We start from the raw sequence: 21,932 nt of genomic DNA on the forward strand, positions 1-21,932 counted from the left end.
CGATTTAACAAATTTTAAATAAAACTTGAAACTTGATGATTTCATCCATCAGCATGTTTCCATTGCAGGAGGAAAATTTGATCCCCGCAAAATTTTTGTTTTTCAAACTCCTCCAGCATTATACTCTTTCTATACCAGGGATCTCAAAGTCCCCTCCTTGAGGGCCGCAATCCAGTCGGGTTTTCAGGATTTCCCCAATGAATATGCATTGAAAGCAGGGCATGCACATAGATCTCATGCAGATTCATTGGGGAGATCCTGAAAACCCGACTGGACTGCATGTGCTGAAGATCATTCAGACAGGCAGGGGCAAAGAGATCTTAAATGCTTACCCAAAGACCTAGATCCGGTCAGGACAGAAAGAGTACGTTGCCTTCTTCGCTACTTAAAATTGTTTTATGAAAGCGGCTGAATTGTCCAGATTTTCTATCTTAAATGTAACATCTGTTAGCTTCAAATCATTTAGGGCTGCTTTTACAAAGGTGCGCTAGCGCTTTTTAGTCCACGCACCGGATTAGCGCACGCTACCCGAAAAACTACCGCCTGCTCAAGAGGCCCTGACATACCTTTGTGAAAGGAGCCCTTAGCGTTTTTATTTTCGAGTGTCAATTAGCCCAGACCAAATGATTTCAAACCGTGTGGGCATGATGGCGCATGACACTGCTTTTCCGTTTCCTTGCAGGGGAACCTACGTGGGTTATAAAGATGGAGATTTTAATAACCCCTTTGTAAAAAAGAGAATCTGGTACAATAGCGATTTCAACTTTGACAATGTTCTGTCTGCCATGATGGCCCTTTTCACGGTTTCTACCTTTGAAGGCTGGCCTGCGTGAGTGATATTAATTATTGAATTGTAAAATGCATTTTTTTTTTTTCCACAATGAAGGAGACCAGTTGACTTGTTACATCCAGTGGCGCCCCTCCCCGCCCTCTTCTCTGACACCTCCCCTCCCTGCCACACACACACCCCCTTCCCCATACCTTTTTAACTTCTCCGGTGTGAGCAGCATGTCCACGTGTTGGCTCACCCTTTGATGTCACTTCGTGGGTGCGGTTCCCAGAAGTGACATCAGAGAAAGCGCCAGTGCCAAAAGGAAAGATTTATAAACTCCAAAAGTTTTACCTCATGCAAAATTGTCATTTCTTTAATAAGACATTAACTATTTTTTTTCTAAGGCCCTCCAAGTACCTACAAATCCAAAATGTGGCCCTGCAAAGGGTTTATGTTGGAGACCACTAGCTAAATTGTAACCATGACAGCCTGTTTGCCTTTGGGAAGCAGAGCTGAGATTGTGATGTCATAATGCCTCATTCCACCAATAAGAGCCAGCCTCATCAATGATGTCACAATGGCTTGATTGTCCTGTTCTCCCCTCTGCCCTCCAACCCAGCCAGCAGATTAACTGTTCCCCTTAACTCAGTGGTCTCAAACTCGCGGCCCGCCAGGTACTATTTTGAGGCCCTCGGTATGTTTATCATAATCACAAAAGTAGAATAAAAGAGTTTCTTGATCATATGTCTCTTTAACTATAAATTACAACATTATTATTAAGACTTAGCCAAAAGGAAAGATTTTTAAACTACAAAAGTTTTACCTCATGCAAAATTGTCATTTCTTTAATAAGACATTAACTATTTTTTTCCGAGGCCCTCCAAGTGACTACAAACCCAAAATGTGGCCCTGCAAAGGGTTTGAGTTTAAGACTACTGCTCTAAACCCATGCCTTCTATTGCTGAGAGCGGTTTGACTTAATTTCTCTATGAATAAACATTAGAATAGCTTGGGGTCTGGGATAGTATTTTATAAAGAAACCAAGAAAGTTAAAATCATACTCTCACACACAATCTGATTCCTGAAGATCTTTTATTCATGGCTCTTTTGAATCTCAAATAGGCCAATGTAGAAATTATTACCAGGGCTGACTTAACCTAAGGACTAGGTGAGTCCTGGCCCAGAGTGCTGGTGATAAAGAGTACCCGAATCCCAGTCTTTCTTCCCTCTCCTCTGTGAACAAGAAAGGAGAGATGCCATATTGGGATTCAGAATTTTGGTGCCCTTTATTAGGTTTACCAGATATCAGGATTTACCCGGACTTTTCCTTTTTTGTAGAGGACTATCTGGATGGATTTTGCAAGCCCTGCACTTTTTCTGGGTTTTACATGATCCCAGCTCTGTCAGAGCTGTGCTCCCCTTTTTATATTTATTGGAACAGTTCCTTCTTTCTTTATTTGATTTTTTTTAACCATTCCTTCTCTCTTTGATATCCTTGATAAGTACTCAGGGATCTTAGCAGTCTCCTTAAGCAATCGAAATAATGTTATTTTCCAAAATGCAAAAGTTTTGCATTTTAAAATCTAACTCTTATTATTTTCAGACTACTGTATAAAGCGATAGATTCTAATGGAGAGAACGTTGGCCCAATCTACAACAACCGAGTGGAGATCTCCATCTTCTTCATCATTTATATCATCATAATTGCTTTCTTCATGATGAACATCTTTGTTGGTTTTGTGATCGTCACATTTCAAGAACAAGGAGAGAAGGAGTACAAGAACTGTGAGCTGGATAAAAATCAGGTTGGCGGCCATTTTGATTATTAGACAGTGGTCAATTTAAAAAAAAACCAAAACCCCAAACAGTTGGGGCCTGATTCTCAAAAAAGCGTGTCCCGATGGCAGGCAGCAGTAGACATCCTACTGCTATTGGTCAGCCAATCGGGATGCACATTTTTTTAAAAACCCTCCCTGAAACAGGACACCCGTCTCTGTCTCCCATCTATGGAGATGCATATCAAGGCTTAAGCCTGCCCAAGGGCTGGGTGTGGGTGTGGCTTTGCCCAGAAGTGGCCTTGGGCAGGCTTAAGTGTCAGTATGCTTCTCCGTAGATGGGAGACACACATCTGAAATGTAGGCCTACAAAATGCTGGCCTACGTTTACAGGCATCTGTCCGGGAGTGTAGGCGTCCTATACAGAATCAAGCCCTTGGTGCTTAAATTTTACATTTCCAAAATTCACCGCTTCTGTTGTTAAACCTTGAAATTCAATGCCGGGTCAATGTGGCTTTGTAAAAGATGGGAGAGGGGGTTAAGTGCAATATTCAGCACTTAATTGGCGATGGGTTGCTGCATAAAGATAGAACTGAATTTTATGCAGTTACCTTAGCTAGTTGAGTGCTGAATATTGGCACATAACTGGCCAATAACTCTGCCCCAAGAACACCTCCCAGCATAACCAGTTTTCCATTTGGTGCAAACCAGTTATCTGCCACTTAAAATTAGCAGTTAGCCCCAAACAGGCTATGTAATCAGCCAGGAGCTATTTTTGGCTGGTTACAGTAAATCACTATGAATATTGACCTGTATATTCCTAAAATTTTAGGAAGAATTTGAACTGAGGAACCTAAATATTTAGCTAAAAAAAATCACCTAAATCTAGACAACCAAAACTGAGTAGACTAAGTTTAGCTACTTATAGAAGCGTAGCCAGACACCCAATTTTGGGTGGGCCTGGACCCCATTTGGATGGGCAGAGGATCCCATCTCTCCCTCTCCCACCCAGGCGAGGGGATCCAATCTGGTCCCTCCCCTCGGGGATCCAATCTGGTCCCTCCCCACAGTGTCACTGCCTATCTTTCAAAGAGCTGATCTATGCCAGCAGCATGACTTATACACACTGCCTGTGCCGGCCTTATTGGCTTCCTTCAGATGCCACTTCGGTTTCTGCAGAGGTGGAGTGTGTCAGAAGGAAGGTTGTGGGACCAGCGTGAGCAGTGTGTATCAGTCAGGCTGCTCGCTGCCGTCAAAGATTGGCCCTTTAAAGGGTTCCTCTCTTCCAGCAAAGTTACCCATGACTAAATCATCTCTCTTGTTTGGTTCATCATTATAGGCATTTACAAAAATGATATTACCAATTTTGATGCATGGGGCTTTGATAACAACTGATTGTAGGGCCTGAGATTGCATTTGTAATATTTATTTTCTTTCACTTGTGTAGCGACAATGTGTGGAATATGCTTTGAAAGCGCGTCCCCTGCGTAGATACATTCCAAAAAACCCTTATCAATACAAGTTTTGGTACGTGGTCAATTCTACTGGGTTTGAATACGTCATGTTTGTTCTCATCATGCTGAACACGCTTTGCTTGGCCATGCAGGTAAGAACTAAATTAAAATACTTACTAAGAACAATAGGGCAGAATATAGTACAGACTGACCTAATAATACAGACACTGTCAGATCAAATTTATAGAATATAGTAGAACTGTGGAGGTTTGCAGATTTAGTACAAGTGTGAATGTTTTTTATGATGTCATTAGTCAAAATTACTTGGAGGTTATAAAAGTCTCATGTCGGCCAGGACAGTACGTGAGAAGGATTGTTCTTGTCTCGGCTCACCGCTGGACCACCAGGGCTTCAGGGTAGCCAATGGGAGGCCTGCAACAGGTCCGGGAGTGGGTGCAGAGGCGGTGCAGAGCAGAGGACTCAAATATAAAACAAGACCCCCCATTTAGGGGCCATTTTGGGGGGGGCCCAAAAATCTCGGGTTTATATTTGCGTATTTATGGTATGTTGATGTTGGGTTGGAATAAAAACTAAATATGGTTTGTGTAAGAATCAATAAATTATTTTACCTATCTGAGGAGAAGGCGGCTCCTGATTTTATTCTACTTGTATGTAGTACGTATAGTAATAAACTGGCAGGAGTAGAGAAGTAGCCTGATGGTTACAGCAGAATATTGAGGCTTGTTGTGATATTGGTCAAAACCACTTAATGCTCTATTATCTCAGATACAAACTCCAATTTTGAGCTCTCCAGGGACCTAAAATTACCTACTGTACTTGAAATTACAACATTTCAATAGCTTTTGGGCTTGCAGGTACAGTCAAACCTCAGTTTGCGAGTGTTTTGCAAGACGAGCAAAACATTCTCGCAAAACTTGTCTCGCAAACCGAGTGTTGACTCAATTTGCGAGCACCTCCTCCCCCCCCCGATAACCAGCATCGCACCCCCCTGCTCGCAAAGGCCCCCCCGCTCGAACCGGCACCCCCCCTGCGCGAACCGGCACCCCCCCGCCCAAACAACTTAAACTTACCCCCCTGTCTGGCACCGGCACGCAGCCCACAGGACGTGCCGGTGCCGCTAGAAGATCTTCCTGCTACTGCCGGCCTTGAGCATGCATCTGCCAGTTTGCGCGGAGGGGGGTCTTTGCGATTGGTGGGGAGCAGCGCCGCTGACCTCGGGGGGGGGGGGGGTGAACGTATCAAAGCGAGTTTCCATTATTTCCTATGGGGAAACTCGCTTTGATATACGAGTATTTTGGTTTCCGAGCATGCTTCTGGAACAAATTATGCTCGTAAACCAAGGTTCCACTGTATATAAGAAATTAAAAGAAAGAGAAAAAAAAACCTGATTTAGTCCATCCAGTCTTCCCAGTTTTTTCAGTTTGGATAAGAACATAAATGGTCCATCAAGCCCAGTAGCCCGTTCTCACGGTGGCCAATCCAGGTCACTAGTACCTGGCCAAAACCCAAGGTGTAGCAATATTCCATGCAACCGATCCAGGACAAGCAGTGACTTCCCCCATGTCCTTCACCTGACGCTTCCTACCCTCTCAGTCCCAAGCAGAATCTGTTACCCCCCCTCCTTTACAAAGCTGCGCTAGTGTGTTTAGCGCTGACCACTGCAGTAACAGCTCCAACGCTCATAGAATTCCTATGAGCATCCGAGCTGTCGCCACCGCAGCCGGCACGAAAAATTCTAGCGCGCCTTTCTAAAGAAGGGGGTTAGTGTCCTTGCCACAGTCACCTCCACTAGCCTTGTTACATTATTCTCGATTCATACAAGAGCAGCAGTAAAAACAGCACCCATTTTCCCCTCCATTTATTAATATCCAAGCTTTCTGTGGCCACCAATAACAGCATTGCTGTTATTAAAACACCCAGCCCATCCTCACCCCCATGCCCACACATGCTCGCTGAAAGCTGCCATTCCTCTGGAGTCAGGGTCATAAGCTTCACTTCATGTAGACTACCCAAATTCACCCTGCCTCTCTACAATTACTTTTTGTGTTCACTGTCCTATCCACCAAAATTTCTGTAGAAGTCAGGTGGTCCAAGTAATAGATTTCATCACTGTTTTCGTGGAATTTTTAGTTTATTTTTAAGATCGCCTTTTCTACCTGATAAATTGAATTGCGGAAGCTAGAAGGGTGCTTCGGTGCATAGGAAGAAGAATGGTTAGTAGGAAAAAGGAGGTAATGATGCCCCCGTGTAAAACTCTGGCGAGAGCTCATTTAGAATATTGTGTACAGTTCTGGAGGCCGCACCTTCAAAAAGACATAAACAGGATGGAGTCGGTCCAGAGGAAGTCTACTAAAATGGTTGGCAGCCTTCATCGTAAAGCATATAAGGACAGACTTCAGTATCTCAATATGTATACTTTGGAGGAAAGGTGGAAGAGGGCCGATATGACAGAGATGTTTAAATACAATCAGAAAAAATTGTTATTAGCCTAGTGGTGGAGATACCCCATGAAAGTGCATTTATAATAGCTGGAGAAAAATCCTCAACTTATCAACAATATACGGACGTCAACCCAATGAGTTCTTAAGCCAGTCCTGCTCTGTATCGTAGGCAAAAAAACTCCACACGTTTCAAAATGTAACTTTTCAAAACGGGACCAAAGCCACCACTGTGCACAGGGAGCCAGAAAAAGATAAGTTGAGGCTTTTTCTCCACCTATTATAAATGCACTTTCATGGGGTATCTCCACCACTAGGCTAATAACAGTTTTTTCTGATTGTATTTATATTTTTTTATTGCGACTTTGATTCTTGAGAGATGTTTAAATCTCTAAGTGGTGTAAATACGCGTGAGATGAATTTCTTTCAAATGAAAGGAAGCTCTGAAAAGGGGGTCATAGGTTGGAGGGGGAGAGGGGATAGACTAAGAAGTACCCTCAGAAAATGCTTCTTCACAGAAAGGGCAGTGAATGTGTGCAATGGCCTCCCAGTGAAGGTGATGGAGATGAAAAATGTATCTGAATTCAAGAAAGCTTGGGATAGGTACATTGGATTAGAGAATGACACGGTGACAAAATTCATCACCGTTCCCGTCCCCGCGGATAACCGCGGGAAATAATCCCATGTCATTTTTTAGTGACTATTTCAGCCTCAGTCCTTCTACACCAGCATTCTTCAGAGCAAAGCTTGCGGGTCAGTGGTTGTGGCCATTAATACTCTGATTCTTAAGTGAGCCAAGAATAATGAAGCCATTGTGACATCACTGATGTGATAAGCTCTTAAGCACTGGTGGAATGAGGCATTATGACATCACAATAGCTGCTCTGGATACCAGAGACTGTCATTCTGTAGTGTCTGTTTCAACCTCAGTCCTTCTACACCAGCATTCTTCAAAGCAGAGCTTGTGGGTCAGTGGTTGTGGCCATTCATACTCTGATTCTTATGTGAGCCAAGGATAATGAAGCCATTGTGACATCACTGATGTGATTAGCTCTTAAGCACTGGTGGAATGAGGCATTATGACATCACAATAGCTGCTCTGGATACCAGAGACTGTCATTCTGTAGTGTCTGTTTCAACCTCAGTCCTTCTACACCAGCATTCTTCAAAGCAAAGCTTGTGTGTCAGTGGTTGTGGCCATTCATACTCTGACTCTTCCCTCTCTCCTTAAAGAATGACATGAAGATTGTTTACCACGGTTATCCGTGGGGACGGGAACGGTGATGAATTTTGTCACCGTGTCATTCTCTACATTGGATCTCTAAGGGATGGTCGATGGCATGGATAGGCAAACTAGATAAGCCATATGATCTTTATCTGCCTTCATATTTTATGATTCTATGGCTTTGCATATTATATATTTCATATTGCATGCTTATATATTTCATGTACTAGCATAAACACTTCATCTGTGCAAATTAATAGCCTTTTTTAAACCTTATGTTATCTTTATTCACAGCACTATGGACAGTCCAATATTTTTAATGGTGTAATGGATGTCTTGAATATGGTCTTCACAGCTGTGTTCACTGTTGAAATGGTTTTGAAACTCATAGCTTTCAAACCAAAGGTAAAAGAGCACACATTTGTATTTCCAACTTAGTTTAAAATGGGATGTATTTTATGCTAACTTTAGATTCACAAAAAAGAGACCGGATGGGTGTCACCGTCACAAATCAATCCTGCCTAAGATCCGCAGGCTTTATCAGAAGACGCTAAATATAACTTTGAGCAGATGCAATTTCTATAATACTGCATCTTCAAGATCATGTATGTGTCACTGAATATTAGTTGGTCATGAACAGGTGGTGTTTTTACACAAATAATTATCGCATGTCATTGGAAGCGCTGTATGATAACAATTAAAGACAGTGAGTCATTATTGAAAGCTGCAAGACAACAAATGTTGAGTAATGAGTGATATTTTTTTTTAAAAAACCTCTTAATTTATCTTTGTCAAAAGTATATATTCTGCATTATTTGCTTTCTGTTGGGATGATAGAGTGTAAAACTCAGGAGACGAAGAAGCTGCAGGGGCTAAGTTGTGCTCCACTGTAATATACCTCATTCTATAACTTGGCACATACACTTACGTACAATCTGTGGATTCTATGTATAGCGAGGAATAAAGCAGGGGGAAACAAAACCACAAACGCAAATATGCGGAAAAACAGAGCGGAATTGTCCATATCAGAGTGATGTGCGCAAATAAAGTGTCCGTCAATTCCTCTCATAGTGTAAATATCTTTATTCATCCAACGACTCAATGACTCGACACGTTCGTGTTTCGGCCAAACAGGCCTTCCTCAGGAGTCTTAAGAGCCTTTAATAGTTATATCAAAAAACGTAATGTCTGAATATGCTCCCACTCTAAAAGTTGCTACTGAGTAAAAGCTTGTAGACCAGTGCTTGAAGCCAGGAAACGTACCCAGCGTCCTACTGCTAGAAAAATAAAAAATAGGACGCTGGGTACGTTTCCTGGCTTCAAGCACTGGACACTAGACGCTATATTTGGCCACTTCACGAGTAGATCGGAGAAAGTCATAATGCCGCTTTATAGAGCAATGGTCAGACCACACTTGGAATACTGTGTCCAACATTGGTCTCCCAACCTAAAGAAGGATATAAAACTGTTGGAGAGGGTGCAGAGACGAGCAACGAAGTTAATAAGAGGTATGGAGAACTTGGAATACGAGGAACGACTCAAGAAACTGGGACTGTTCTCCCTTGAGAAGAGGAGGCTGCGAGGGGACATGATCGAGACGTTCAAAATGCTGAAAGGCATCGATAAAATAGAGCAGGAAAATAAATTATTTGCATTGTCCAACGCAACACGGACAAGAGGACATGGTTTGAAGCTAAGGGGGGACAAGTCCAGGACAAATGTCAGGAAGTTCTGTTTTACGCAGCGAGTGGTAGACGCCTGGAATGCTCTCCCAAAGGAGGTTATTAAGGAATCCACTGTGCTAGGATTCAATGGCAAATTAGATGCACATCTCCTTACGAGAGGCATAGAGGGATATGGGTGACAAAAACTACATCAGGTGTATACCTGACTGGGCCTCCGCGTGTGCGGATCGCCGGACTCGATGGACCATGGGTCTGATCCGGAGATGGCAGTTCTTATGTTCACTCTGATTTGGACAATTCCGCTCTGTTCTTCTATATATGTGGCGTCCAGAATTGCTGCCTGAATTTGTACGTGCTTCTGAAGTACATATGCAAATTAAGTGAATAAGAAGCTCAGAATCATCACTAACCAATCACTGAAGTTAATTGGCGCCCGTTAGAAGTGGCATTGCAATCTCTTCCTAGGCAGCTTTCTGGTAACCCTGTAGCAAACATTTTTGGGTAAATATTTCCTAAAATAGCAAGAGTGTAGAGTTCATAGCTGCAGGGTTGTTTAAAGGAATCCATATAAGTCCTACTTGTGCTCCTAACATATATTTGGAAGTGCAGGATTATATTTTTAAAATACACTCGCTATGGGCAAAAGAACAGATAAACAACCCAAACCAACCAACCGACCCAACCCAAAGATTTTTGTTGATTTCCATTAGGGTTTTTTTAAATAGAAGAATCCTGTTGCAAATAATTCCAGAGGATGAGGATATGTTTTGCTATGCAAGGGGCATTGTAGAACTCTGTCTGGAGCTGCAAAATGTATTTTCAAACAAAAACTTTGCACAGGGATTCCCTTTTGAAATAACAGCGGAACCTGGATAGGCCCCGCTCCCTGTATCCACCCTTTAAAATGCACCCCACCACATTTTTTTCCTCTAACAAAAACACAACTCTTATTATGGTGAAAATTAGCCGCAGCCCTATTTATTGGAAATTACAGATTGATAAATATAAACATATAAATAGCATATTAACATGAAAAACACAAAATTTTCCGAGCTACTGTAAATCAATTTTTGGCCCCCGACCCCGCCATGAAAACAAGGATCTGAGTGGTGGCATGTCCCCTACATGCCCCATTATCCCAGGTCACCTGACCCACCAGGCACGGCTCCCAGCCGGCCCACTGCTCATCCCCTGATGAGCCCAGCAGCCAGTAGCTCGGGATACCGCCAAGACCTCCCTACTCTGCCCACCTATCCATGACCAAAGGGCGGGCGGGCGGGAAAGCCGCCTCGGAGGACCAGGAATGCCCTGAGTCCTCCCGAGCCAACCAATCCCCTGCCTCACCCCTTCCCCGCTGACCCCGCGTCTCCGACGGCCTACCAGGCGGGCCCCCCAGCTCCGCGTTAGGTTCGCCCGTCAAGACGAGCTCTCGGGCTACCTAATACGGCTATGGAAATAGGTCTCTGCGGCTTGAGGCCACTGCAGATATACTGGAAAGTATGCGCGAGGTTCTTGAATCAATTGTCTCCGATAACAGTCATAGGCCAATACTCCTTCAAAGCTAATGGATATGTGTGGACTCTTGTTACGTATTGATATTCTTAATCAGTTATTTATATGCTTTTAAATAATTTTTTTGTGTTTAAGGGAAAAAGACTTCAAGTGCCCGCAGTTGTCTGGTTTTAGAACTTGTCTGAGCAGACTAGCGGTTTGCAAGCTTTTCGTCAATCAAAAACCCTTCTTTATGATTAATTTTTAAACTTTTTGTTTTCAGATTTTACACTACTATTAAATTCTCCGTTTCATTTCGTTTCATTTTCAAATCTCATTTCATTTCATTGACATGAATTATTGTTAAGGGAGCCATAACCCTCCATAATTAATACTTAGCTCGGGTTTCTGTCCTGTCCAAGCCGTAAAGGTGATCAGCGGAACGCCCCCGTTTCACTCTTTATTTTCTTTAAAGAACTTCGTCAGCTCTACAGTTGTAATCTCCTGATGAAGCTCTTTAAAAAAAACATAAAGAGTGAAACGGGGACGCTTATCTGACAGTATTCTATAACCTTAGGATGTAAATGTTGGCTAAGCCCCTGACCCACCCATGCCTTTAGCAGTTACGCACGAAGGGCTCATTTTACAACGCTAAGGGTAGCAATTACTGTACAGCAGATTCCTATGGGCTTCATTGCCACTGCAGCTTTGTAAAAAGAGCTCTTAATTATGAATTATGTACTAAGATTATATGAGTAGAATACTGGCTCAGGGCAGTGACAGGTGCAACTACAAATTATCTTCAATTATTACCAATTATTGGTTGTTAACGTCAATTAGCAGCTAATATAACAAATTAATTAAGAAAGTAACGCAAGTTGCATTCTAAGTACAAAAATGTGTGTGCTGGATTATAGAATTAGGGAGATACTGTTTTATTGTGTAATTTGATTACTAATAATTTGAACATATCGGATTATATAAAGTGTGATATCAAGTTTCAAGTTTCAAGTTTATTATATTGTTTGATTAAACGCTTTTAAAATTTCAAAGCGTTTTACATAAATAAAATAAAGTGGACTTACTTATACAATTACTATTCATATAAACAAACTGGGAAACAAATTTAGACAAGAAGACAGCTGATAACAATGGGAAGGTGGGGAGGAAATACAATATTTATTTAAAGATTACATAAAAGGGAAACACATTGGGGAGATAAGGGGAAAAATGAGAGACCGAAAGGATGTCTAGAAAAATGAGAATTTGTAATCTGTCAATTAAAAGCTTCTTTAAAAAGAAGACATTTAAGGTTCTTTTTAAATATTTTTAAATCCTGTTCTAATCTTAAATACAAAGGAAGAGAGTTCCATAACATTGGTGCCGTAACTGAGAAAATATGATTAGACATGGCTTGTGCCTGGCATTGGCATTGAAGAATAGCCACATTGAACTGTAAGGCTTTGCAGGTTATGTTATGCTATTTATGTAATAACTGTGAATGTATGTCGTAATGGCAATTTTGGCACACTTGCCATATTCTACTTGGCTAGAACGGGCTAGAGAAACACCACTGCAGAAATTGGTAAGAGTCATATTTAGCAAGTGACAAACAAAATTCCTCTACAAAATATAAATGAAATCAAATACTGTATTTCACCTGTCAAATTGATTGCAAGCCTTCCTCTCTCACATTTGCAATCCGCTATCAGCTGTGTGTCGCAAAGAAGGAAAGATGGCTAGTAAGTAATCTCATCCAGGGTGACTGCAGTGTTCAACTCTCCTAAGATATGCGTGAGGTGGTCTTGTTTGCTGTGACTTGTCCATTTGGAGGGTAATTTTGATAAACCTTTTTCATGGGCAAAAGGCTGATTTACACGCATTAATGCCTCATGGAAAATGTTAACCAATGTAAAAGTGTACTCCGTAACATGACTGCGTATGCTTTGCTGGTAGGCTTCTACAGGGACAGAGTATAGGCAGAACTTGCGGGTACGTGCATAGATTAGAAAATGCATTTAGACACTTCCATGAACCTACGAGCAGGAGTAGATGTCCACACCTTCAGGGTAGGCATGACATCTGCTGCTTATTCTCCTGTTTTATAAAGACATATACATGCCTAGATACCATTTAAAAATAGCACCTAATTAGATGCCTTACCCTCTTAAACAAGATGCCCTATTGTAAAATTACCCTCATAATGTCCATTTAACACTTCTTTCTTCCACAAATCATCTTCCTTCCTTACTGTTTCTGTTTGTTTTTTATGTTGGTTTGGGTGTGGTGTTATATGTGTACAATAGAGGAAGAAGAGTGTTTAAGATGCCATTCCATGCCAGAATAAATTAGAAGATATGAATTCCCAATGAACTAATATTTTCAGGATGCAGTGGAGTGTTTTGTTAGTTTTTAAAGGTGTTTGATTTCCAAATTGTCAAACACAGAGTATTACCATGGCTGCCGCTGTGTAAATTCATTGTCAGTTCAGCTGTAATATTTAAACCCCACAGTCAGTGTTTGTTTAAAAAGCCAGTTACTGCATCTAAATAGTCTACCCTTCTCCCTCCGTATTCGCTGTGATAGGGGATTAACAGACCCGTGAATACAGAAAAACCGCAAATAACTTTTTCATATGTTAGTCGCTGTTTTCTATTAAAAACTATCGTGAATAGGGTGAGACCGCGAATAACATGGCGGGAGGACCTGGCCTGTTCCTAAAGGAGAGGCAAAGCATGGTGAAGAAAGTGCTGGGAATCAGCGATTTTCTCTGTAAACGCTTGGAATCAGCGATTTCTCATGCAAGCTGATGTAATTGGGGGGGGGAGGAGCCAGCAAGCTAAAAACCGTGAATAATCGAAACCGCGATTGCTTAAACCGCGAATACGGACGGAGAAGTATATATGTATTCAGTGCTATTATCTGTAGATGGGGCAGAGCTGAATATATGCAGTGACATAGCAAGGGTGGGAGGTGCCTGGGGGGTAGTGGCACCACTGCCCTCTTCTTTGCCCCCCACTACACATGCATTTGCCCCTTTCCTTACCCTGTACCTCTTTAACTTTGCCGCCCCGAGCAGTATCTCCAGCCTGCTGCCCGTGCTGGCCTCGTCTTTCCCTCTGATGTCACTTCCTGGTGCCGTTTAGAGCTGCTGCCCACACCGGTGAAGAATTAGAGGTGTGGCGGGGAGGGGCAAGGAAGAACCGGACGTGGGGGAAGAGGGCGGAGAAGAGGAGAGGTGCTGGCACCTGGGGGGGCGGCCTCTCTTACTACGCCATTGAATATATGTACTGTAAACAGTATTTACTGTTTTAGCTATTGTGATTGTTGCAATACCCTTATAGCTTTGTAGTTTAAGTTTGGGCAGCTTTTTGAGTTGAACCTGATGGACAGTTAAGGAAAAACATCTGAATGGAGCATGTGGTTTATGCGAAAACTGCCCCGAGGCCATAGTAAAATGATTGGCATAAATAATAATTTAAAAAGGGGCAATAGTAAAGAGACTTCAACTAATCGATTATTCTGGTTGCTGTGTTTTGCATGGGGAGGGGGCAAGTGAAAAAAAGCAGCACTGGCAAGGAGGCACTCATTTTTTGAGGTATTTAATTAGGGTCCCTTTTACAAAGCTCTGATAAGCACTAACGTGTGCTTTCTGCAGCAATAAATGGCTTATCTTGGGGCATGCTGACGCATCCCACAATTATTTGGGGATGTGCATGCATTTACCCATGCTCTAAAAAGTAAAATTTTTTTATTTTTTTTTAGCACTGGGGATGGGTCTGGTGGGGTGGTGGAGAGTGGGTGTGTTTTGCGCTAATAGGTTAGTGCAGAGGCTTTGCCATGCGCTAACTGATTATCACATGTGAGTCCCTGACTCATTGGAAAATTAGCACATCGTCGCCATTATCCTGTCCACATAGGCACTTTACAATGCCTAACACCATTGTAGGCATGGTTAACATCGGAAGTGGCATTAGGCGTCGTAAAGTGCCTAAGTGGACTTGATTCTTTTTTTTTTTTTTATTATTTATTCATTTTTATAACTTACACCAAGTGCATCATAAAGTATCAACCATTTTGGCTTAAATACGTCACTTGAAAATCTACAACTCTTCACATTAAATAGAATTATCCCTTTCCCTCCCCTCCTGTCAACATCTCATAACACTTATACCATATAATAAAATCCTCCCTCCCCGCACCCCATTCTTTCATTTGTACAAATCAGGGAAAATAATACTTATTCATTGCAATCATTTGTTAATGGCCTCCACACATCTTGACATTTATTAAAATTTCCTTTCTGAATAGCTAATGTTCTTTTCATTTTATAAATATGGCACACTGAATTCCACCAAAAACTGTAGTTTAATCTATTCCAATTTTTCCAATTGCATGTTATTTGTTGTATGGCGACTCCTGTTAAAATAAGTAAGAGTTTATTATTTTGGGAAATATTTGGCTCTTAGCCCTCATAGATATGCCAAATAATACTGTATCATACGATAATGCCACATGATTTTCTAATAAACTATTAATTTGGCCCCAAATTGATTTCCAAAAATCCTTAATAAATGGACAATAGAACAATAAATGGTCTAAAGTCCCTGCTTCAGGATGACAGTGCCAACATCTATCAGACTTAGAGCAATCTAATTTTGGTAAACGAACATGATTCTTATGGAAGATAGGTACGGAAAATGTAGGCCTTTAAACTCCTGGCCTACCTTTCCAGTGTCTATCTTCCAGGTAGCTGCAATTCTGTAAATGGCGGAAGCAGATAACAACTCCATTTACAGAATCCGGGCCTTAGCGCCTATTTGTAGCTGTTTTATTCAATTCACGGTGGCCAACCCCAAGAACAACCGTTGATGAAATTTGATTTTCTTAGTATCTGAATGTCACACAAAATATTATATTTTCCTATAATATAACAATGTGGATCAGTATCAATTAGTGCTACAATTGGTACAAAATGCTGCAGCCAGGCTGGTTTTGGGTGTGGATAGGATGGCCCTTATTACACCAGTTCTTAAGAAATTACATTGGCTACCAGTTGTATTTCGGGTGCAGCATAAGTGAATTTCGGTAGTCCACCAAACACCATGCTATTTCAGGCAAGTTATCGCACCTTACAAACCAAGTAGATCTTTGCAATCTGAAAATCAAAAGTTATTAAACCCGATAGTACGGGTAAAATATACAGACACTAGGGCGATGACTTTGTGCGTTGCTGGAGTGCTTTGGTGGGTCAATTACGATTATGTGCAAATCGGCTCCAATTGAAGAAGCAGTTAAAGACTCAGTTGTTTATTACTGCCTTGTGATTTATTAATCAATACTGGAAGAGAAGAAATCAATTAATTTCCAGGTTTTTAAGATTTTATTATGTGATTTATCTTATATATGTTTTATTGCTGTAAGCCGTTTAGTTATTAGATGGTATATGACATTTTAAATAATTAATAAGACAACTTATTTTACCTCTCATGTTCAGATTATTTATAACAAATATCCATATAAACCCCTTTTGGGAATGGATTCATAACCCTGTATTATAAATTTTGCCATCTTCAGGTGCAAGTCATTCTCTATTTATGCCTGAAAATTGGAAGGAATGAATGTTATATCAAATTAAACCCATCTGATTCAATACTGGCATGGTACTTTTTAACTTATTGTGAAAAAGCATGGCAATTACCACACTGATTTACAATATGATAATGCAGTTCGAATACGCCAGATAGCACTGAAATGAGTGTAATATCTGGAAATAGAATAAGACATATTTGTATGACTTATGTAGGTCTTACTTTTCAATATTTCCATGCGTAATTAAGATATGGAATGAATAGTGACAGTTTAGTTTTATACATGTTAACAAAGTTATATTGTTGATTTACTGGACCCTCTACGAGGGCTTTATGTCAACGGCAGAGTTTGGCATTATTGTGATATAGGCAAAACCTTTTAGGGAATTTGATTCTTTAGATTTATTGTTCATTGTAACTGGATCCCTATGTCCTGTAGTGTGATGTTCACAGAGGGGTTCTGATGGTGGCCATTTTGTTTAACACATACAAATTATCATGCCTACAAAATTCACTGAATCAGAATTTATTTGAAATGTTAAAATAAATCTGTTTGCTTGAGCTTTGAGAATTTTTCATTGGTATTTTTTTAAATCATTGTCCTATAAGTAGGGCTTCTGATTTTAGGTTTAACCAAAAAGCACAAATAAAATTCCCCTATAAAAAATCCTCAAAAAAGCAAAATGGGTATTTTTTGGGATGAATTCCACAAAAACTCACCCCCTCTTCTATGAAACCACACTAGCGGTTTCTAGCGCAGGGAGCCACGCTGAATGGCCCGCGTTGCGCTCGACACTCATAGGAACTCAATGAGCGTCGGCAGCAGCACGGGCCATTCAGCGCGGCTCGCTGCGCTAAAAACCGCTAGCGCAGTTTTGTAGAAGAGGGGGTTAGTTTCTTTCGCCTGTCTTGGATCCTTCGCTCAGTTTCTGTGCAGTTTCCATGCTGATGACTCTTCCGCTTCAGAAATATACATACAGTCAAACCTTGGTTTGCAAGCATAATTCATTCCAAAAACATGCTTGTAATGCAAGACCTCGCTCATTTAGAACAGTCACAACACTCCCGCAACGTCAGGGAGAGAAGAACCATCAGCTCAGTTGTAATGATGTGACACGTGTATACTGTATGTACTCGTATTGCAAGACTTTGCTTGTTTCGAACAGTCACTACATTCTTGAAACGTCAGAGAGGGAAGAACCATCGGCTTAGTTGTGCTGTGTGTATACTGTATGTACTTGTATTGCAAGAAATTACTTGTATATCAAGTTAAAATTTAATAAAATGTTTTGCTTGTCTTGCAAAACACTTGCAAACCAAGTTACTCGTAATCCAAGGTTTTACTGTATATGATTGAACTGGAAAAAGCACCCAGCAATAATACCTGTGTCATGAAAATGCAGAAAAACATAATTCGTATACCTTCAAAGGACCCCTAATTGGTTAGGTGGAAAATAAACACTAAAATTTACAATTTATAACTATCTAAATAGAAGCCCTAACTATAGGTCATGAAAATGGACATTTCTGTTTCTTCCTTAGCCATTATACATTGTCTACATTTTATTGTTTTATTCTTTACTTGTATTTATTAATTCTGTTTACTTATGTGCCTTATCTCCCCAATCCTGCCCCCACCCAGTAGCGTTCCGAGGAAGGGAGGCACCCAGGGCGTTGACACCTCGCATCGCCATCTCGTGCATCCCTCTACCCTTCCCCCACACATACCTCTTGAAATGTTTGCCAATACAAGCATCATCTTCCACCTCTTACTCATGCTGGCCTTGGCTTCCTTCTGTCATCACATCCTGGTCCCACAACCAGGATGTGACATAAGAAGGGAGCTGAAGCTGGCCCGAGCAGCAGGAGGAAGAGACTGCTCGTACTGGTGAACATTTCAAGAGGTATGTGTGGGGGTCAGAGATGAGGAGAGGCGCTGGCACCCCTGCTAAAATGGCACCCGGGATGGTCCACACCCCCACCATCAAAACCCCAGAAATATGCAATACTAGAATTTCCAAATGTTATACTCCTGGCATTTTCCCATGTAACCATGAACATTTGCATCCCACTTGCTCTGTTCTTCAGGGCTATTTTAGTGATGCCTGGAATACGTTTGACTCTCTCATCGTTATCGGCAGCATTGTCGACGTCGTTCTCAGTGAAGCGGATGTGAGTACACTCCAGCTTTTCCAACTGCTCCTGCCTCTTTCCTTCCGTTTCCCTCCTCTGGACAAGTCACAGGTTTCCACACGAATATTTTCTCGCTGGTGCTTTTATTTCTTTTCCAAGATGCGAAAATGTGAACTTTCTAAGGACCCTTTTTTTACGAAGCTGTGCCGCAAATGCTCTGACGCCCCCATTCCGTTCCTATGGGAGTCGGAGCATGTACCGCGCCAGCCCGTGCTGTTGGGCTTTGTAAAAGTGGGCCTAAATCATTTCATGTTTGGGAAATCAAGATGCTGGGGCATTTTTTTAAGATTAAAAAAAAAAAACAGGAGCAAGAAAATGGTGGTCATACAATTGCTTAGCTCTGCCAACTCTCGGTAAAACAGGCTTGTTAAGATGGTTTGATTGCACACTAATTTGTGATTAAAATATTTTTATAATCGAGCCCCCGTAGCTGAATAGCGCACACGGTTTGCCAATAGACTTTACTGCAAAATGCTCAAGTATACCTTCCTTGGGTGTAATTAAAAGTTTTGCTCTATTTGCTTTTGTGAAGCATTTCTTTCTCTCGTCTAGTTTTAACAGTGCGTTTATAACTGATGAGCTGTTGTTCATAATTTTGCATGATAGTTGATCATTGGCATGATTTTTCTTGTGGTTTGCTTTGAAAGGTGGTTGATCAAGTTGATTAAATAGTAAACACTAAAGGAAAAAATATAATTTGCACTAAGATTTTAAAAAATTTTAAAAAATTTCAGGTTATTTGGGAGCCGTTAACAAGATACTGTAAAGATTGAAATTACTTCATAGAATAAATATTAATTTTTTTCCCTTTTGTTCATACACGTCCAGGATGGGGTGGGAGGGTGGGAATATGTTACGATTTCTTTTGCCTATGAATAACTGTTGGGTATAAGGGAGGGGGGTGTTATTTGATGCGAGTTAGAATTTGGAGATTTATTAAGTGATGTTAAAGTATAAATGATTGTATCGTTTGTTACACTAATTGTGAGCTTTAAAGATTAATCTAAACGATTCATAAAAATTGCGCCTGTGTAAAGGGCAAATAGCATGCACGATCCCTTTGAACTTTAGCCTGTCGACTCACCTTTGCAAGTTTTGGTGCAGCTTGGTACGTTGACCTTTAAGCCTGAGAAGATGAAAGTTTCAACAAAGTGATAACAAATGTTTAGATTGAATCAGGTTGGGCAGACTAGATGGACCATTTGGGTCTTTATCTGCCGTCATCTACTATGTTACTATTATAGGAGTCCTTTTAGTAATGTGTATGCTAAATGCTAAGGCATCCATTATATTTTATGGGCACCTTAGAAAAAAAAAAAAAAATTTAAATTGAATCAGGTTGGGCAGACTGGATGGACCATTCGGGTCTTTATCTGCCGTCATCTACTATGTTACTATGTAGCGCGTGCTCTTAATAAAAGGACCCCTTATTGAATATAGCCCGTTCCCAAAAAGTTGTAATTTCAAATTCTGCTTTCTCAGACATGAAATGAAGTCGAAAGTTGCAGTATGTTGAAAAAAAAAAAAGTGTGACTAATTTCTCTCCTGTAATTCTATCCTTTTCTTGTTTCTCTCTTCCTGTCCTTATTTCCTTTTTCTGTTTCCCCTGAATCCTTGCCTACCAGCACTATTTCACTGATGCATGGAACACTTTTGATGCCTTAATTGTTCTTGGTAGCGTCGTTGATATTGCTATAACTGAAGTTAATGTAAGTAGCAGTCGGTCCTATATTAAAATGTCACTACCCTGTTACAAATGATGAACAATGAACTGTCAGATAATTCCTATTATATGGTTGACCTTGGCGGACCATAAAAATTGCAGCTGGACATTTATGGAGTTATTAAAAATCAGTGCCACTCTTGTACCCCCCCGCATACATAGTGTGTGAAAAGAGATTTTGATGAATTTATTTCTGAATCAGTGTTTTTGTTGTCTACTGAGCCTTTCTTTCTCATCAGTACACCCATATGCCAAGCACAGAAAACAAAATTGTGGTTTCCCCAAGAAATTTCTGGATGTCAGATTTCCATATTTTAAGGTCCATGTTAGCATTGAACATAACGGGCACTGTTTTCAGAAAGAAACAAGCAGTTAGCATATTAGGGGTCCTTTTAAAAAGCTGTAGTAGAAGGTGGCCTGGGAACGCCTTTATGCAGGTTTTTTTTTCCAGTGCACTAAGGCCATTTGTACTGCTGCAGTAAAATGACTGATTTTCTATTTTTGCTATTAATGTGCCGTGCACTTATGTCATTAGCATGTGACCGTGTGAGCATTTACCACCACCCTTTTCATAGGCAGCAGGCGCGTATATCTGGGCACTTACCAAGTTAGGCGCTTAACTTACCCCCCCCTCCTCCTTTTACAAAACCGTAGCATGGTTTTTAGCGCTGGCTGCGCTGGTAACAGCTCCGACGTTCATGGAATTCCTATGAGCGTTGGAGCTGTTATTGCCGCGGCCTGCGCTAAAATCCATTCTACGGTTTTGTAAAGGGGTGGGGTTATTTTTTTAATTAATTGGTGCTGATAATTGAAAGTGCTATTAAAAATGATTGTAAAAACCATTTAAGAAAATTAATTAGCCAGTAGGTGCCTACCACCTCGCAGCACCTACAGAAAAAGTAGGCGTGGTTAGGGGGGGTGGAGTTTGGCCATGGATCGAGTTAGGTAGTGGTAGGCATCTGTGTTAGGTGAACCCTAGCTTAATATACTGGCGTCTAAGATTATGATGCATGCCAGTGCCTAAGTTGATGTAGATGCTGCTAGGCTAAATTCTACAAAGGGCGACTATTTGACATGCGGTAGACGTCTACTGAGTTGGTTGCCATTTATAGAATCTGACCCTAAGGGCTCACATGGTAATTCTGCGCTAATTGATTTGCACAGACACGCCCACTCTCCATCCTCAGACATGTCCCTTCAGAAAAAAAAAAAATTTTAAATTTTCGCATACATTTTGGACTTGCTGCAGGACACCCGAGCACATCCTGCGGCTCAGCCCTTTTAAGCTGCGGTAAGCACGCGCTACGTTTACTGCAGCTTCGTAAAAGGACCCCATAGACGCTGATCTCATCTCTTTGCACGTTGAGGTTTGCCGAGTTTTCTTCGATCAGATTTTTGGGCCTGTGTGAATTGGAAAGGTTACGCACAGCCCAAAATAGGAGCACGTATAGCTGAGATTAGCATTAAAACATTTGATTGTGCTCACTGGTGAATAAAGATCCAGATGTAAATTATACATAGTACAGCAGTGAACGGCATTGTCATTTAGTGAGCCATATTTTGC

At 41.1% G+C, this 21,932-nt stretch overlaps 1 protein-coding gene across 1 annotated transcript in view; it reads left to right on the plus strand.

The window, feature by feature from the left end:
* Positions 1-21,932, plus strand: part of CACNA1D (calcium voltage-gated channel subunit alpha1 D) — a 330,148-nt gene that overhangs the window by 210,401 nt on the left and 97,815 nt on the right. The window contains exons 25-29 of the mRNA XM_033925872.1: positions 683-829; positions 2,376-2,577; positions 3,995-4,153; positions 7,980-8,090; positions 18,541-18,624. Of these exons, the coding sequence (XP_033781763.1) occupies positions 683-829; positions 2,376-2,577; positions 3,995-4,153; positions 7,980-8,090; positions 18,541-18,624 (703 nt within the window). The remainder of the gene's footprint in view (positions 1-682; positions 830-2,375; positions 2,578-3,994; positions 4,154-7,979; positions 8,091-18,540; positions 18,625-21,932) is intronic.

The sequence above is a fragment of the Geotrypetes seraphini genome, chromosome 17, assembly GCF_902459505.1.
Source record: "Geotrypetes seraphini chromosome 17, aGeoSer1.1, whole genome shotgun sequence".
In the NCBI taxonomy this organism is placed as follows: domain Eukaryota; kingdom Metazoa; phylum Chordata; class Amphibia; order Gymnophiona; family Dermophiidae; genus Geotrypetes; species Geotrypetes seraphini.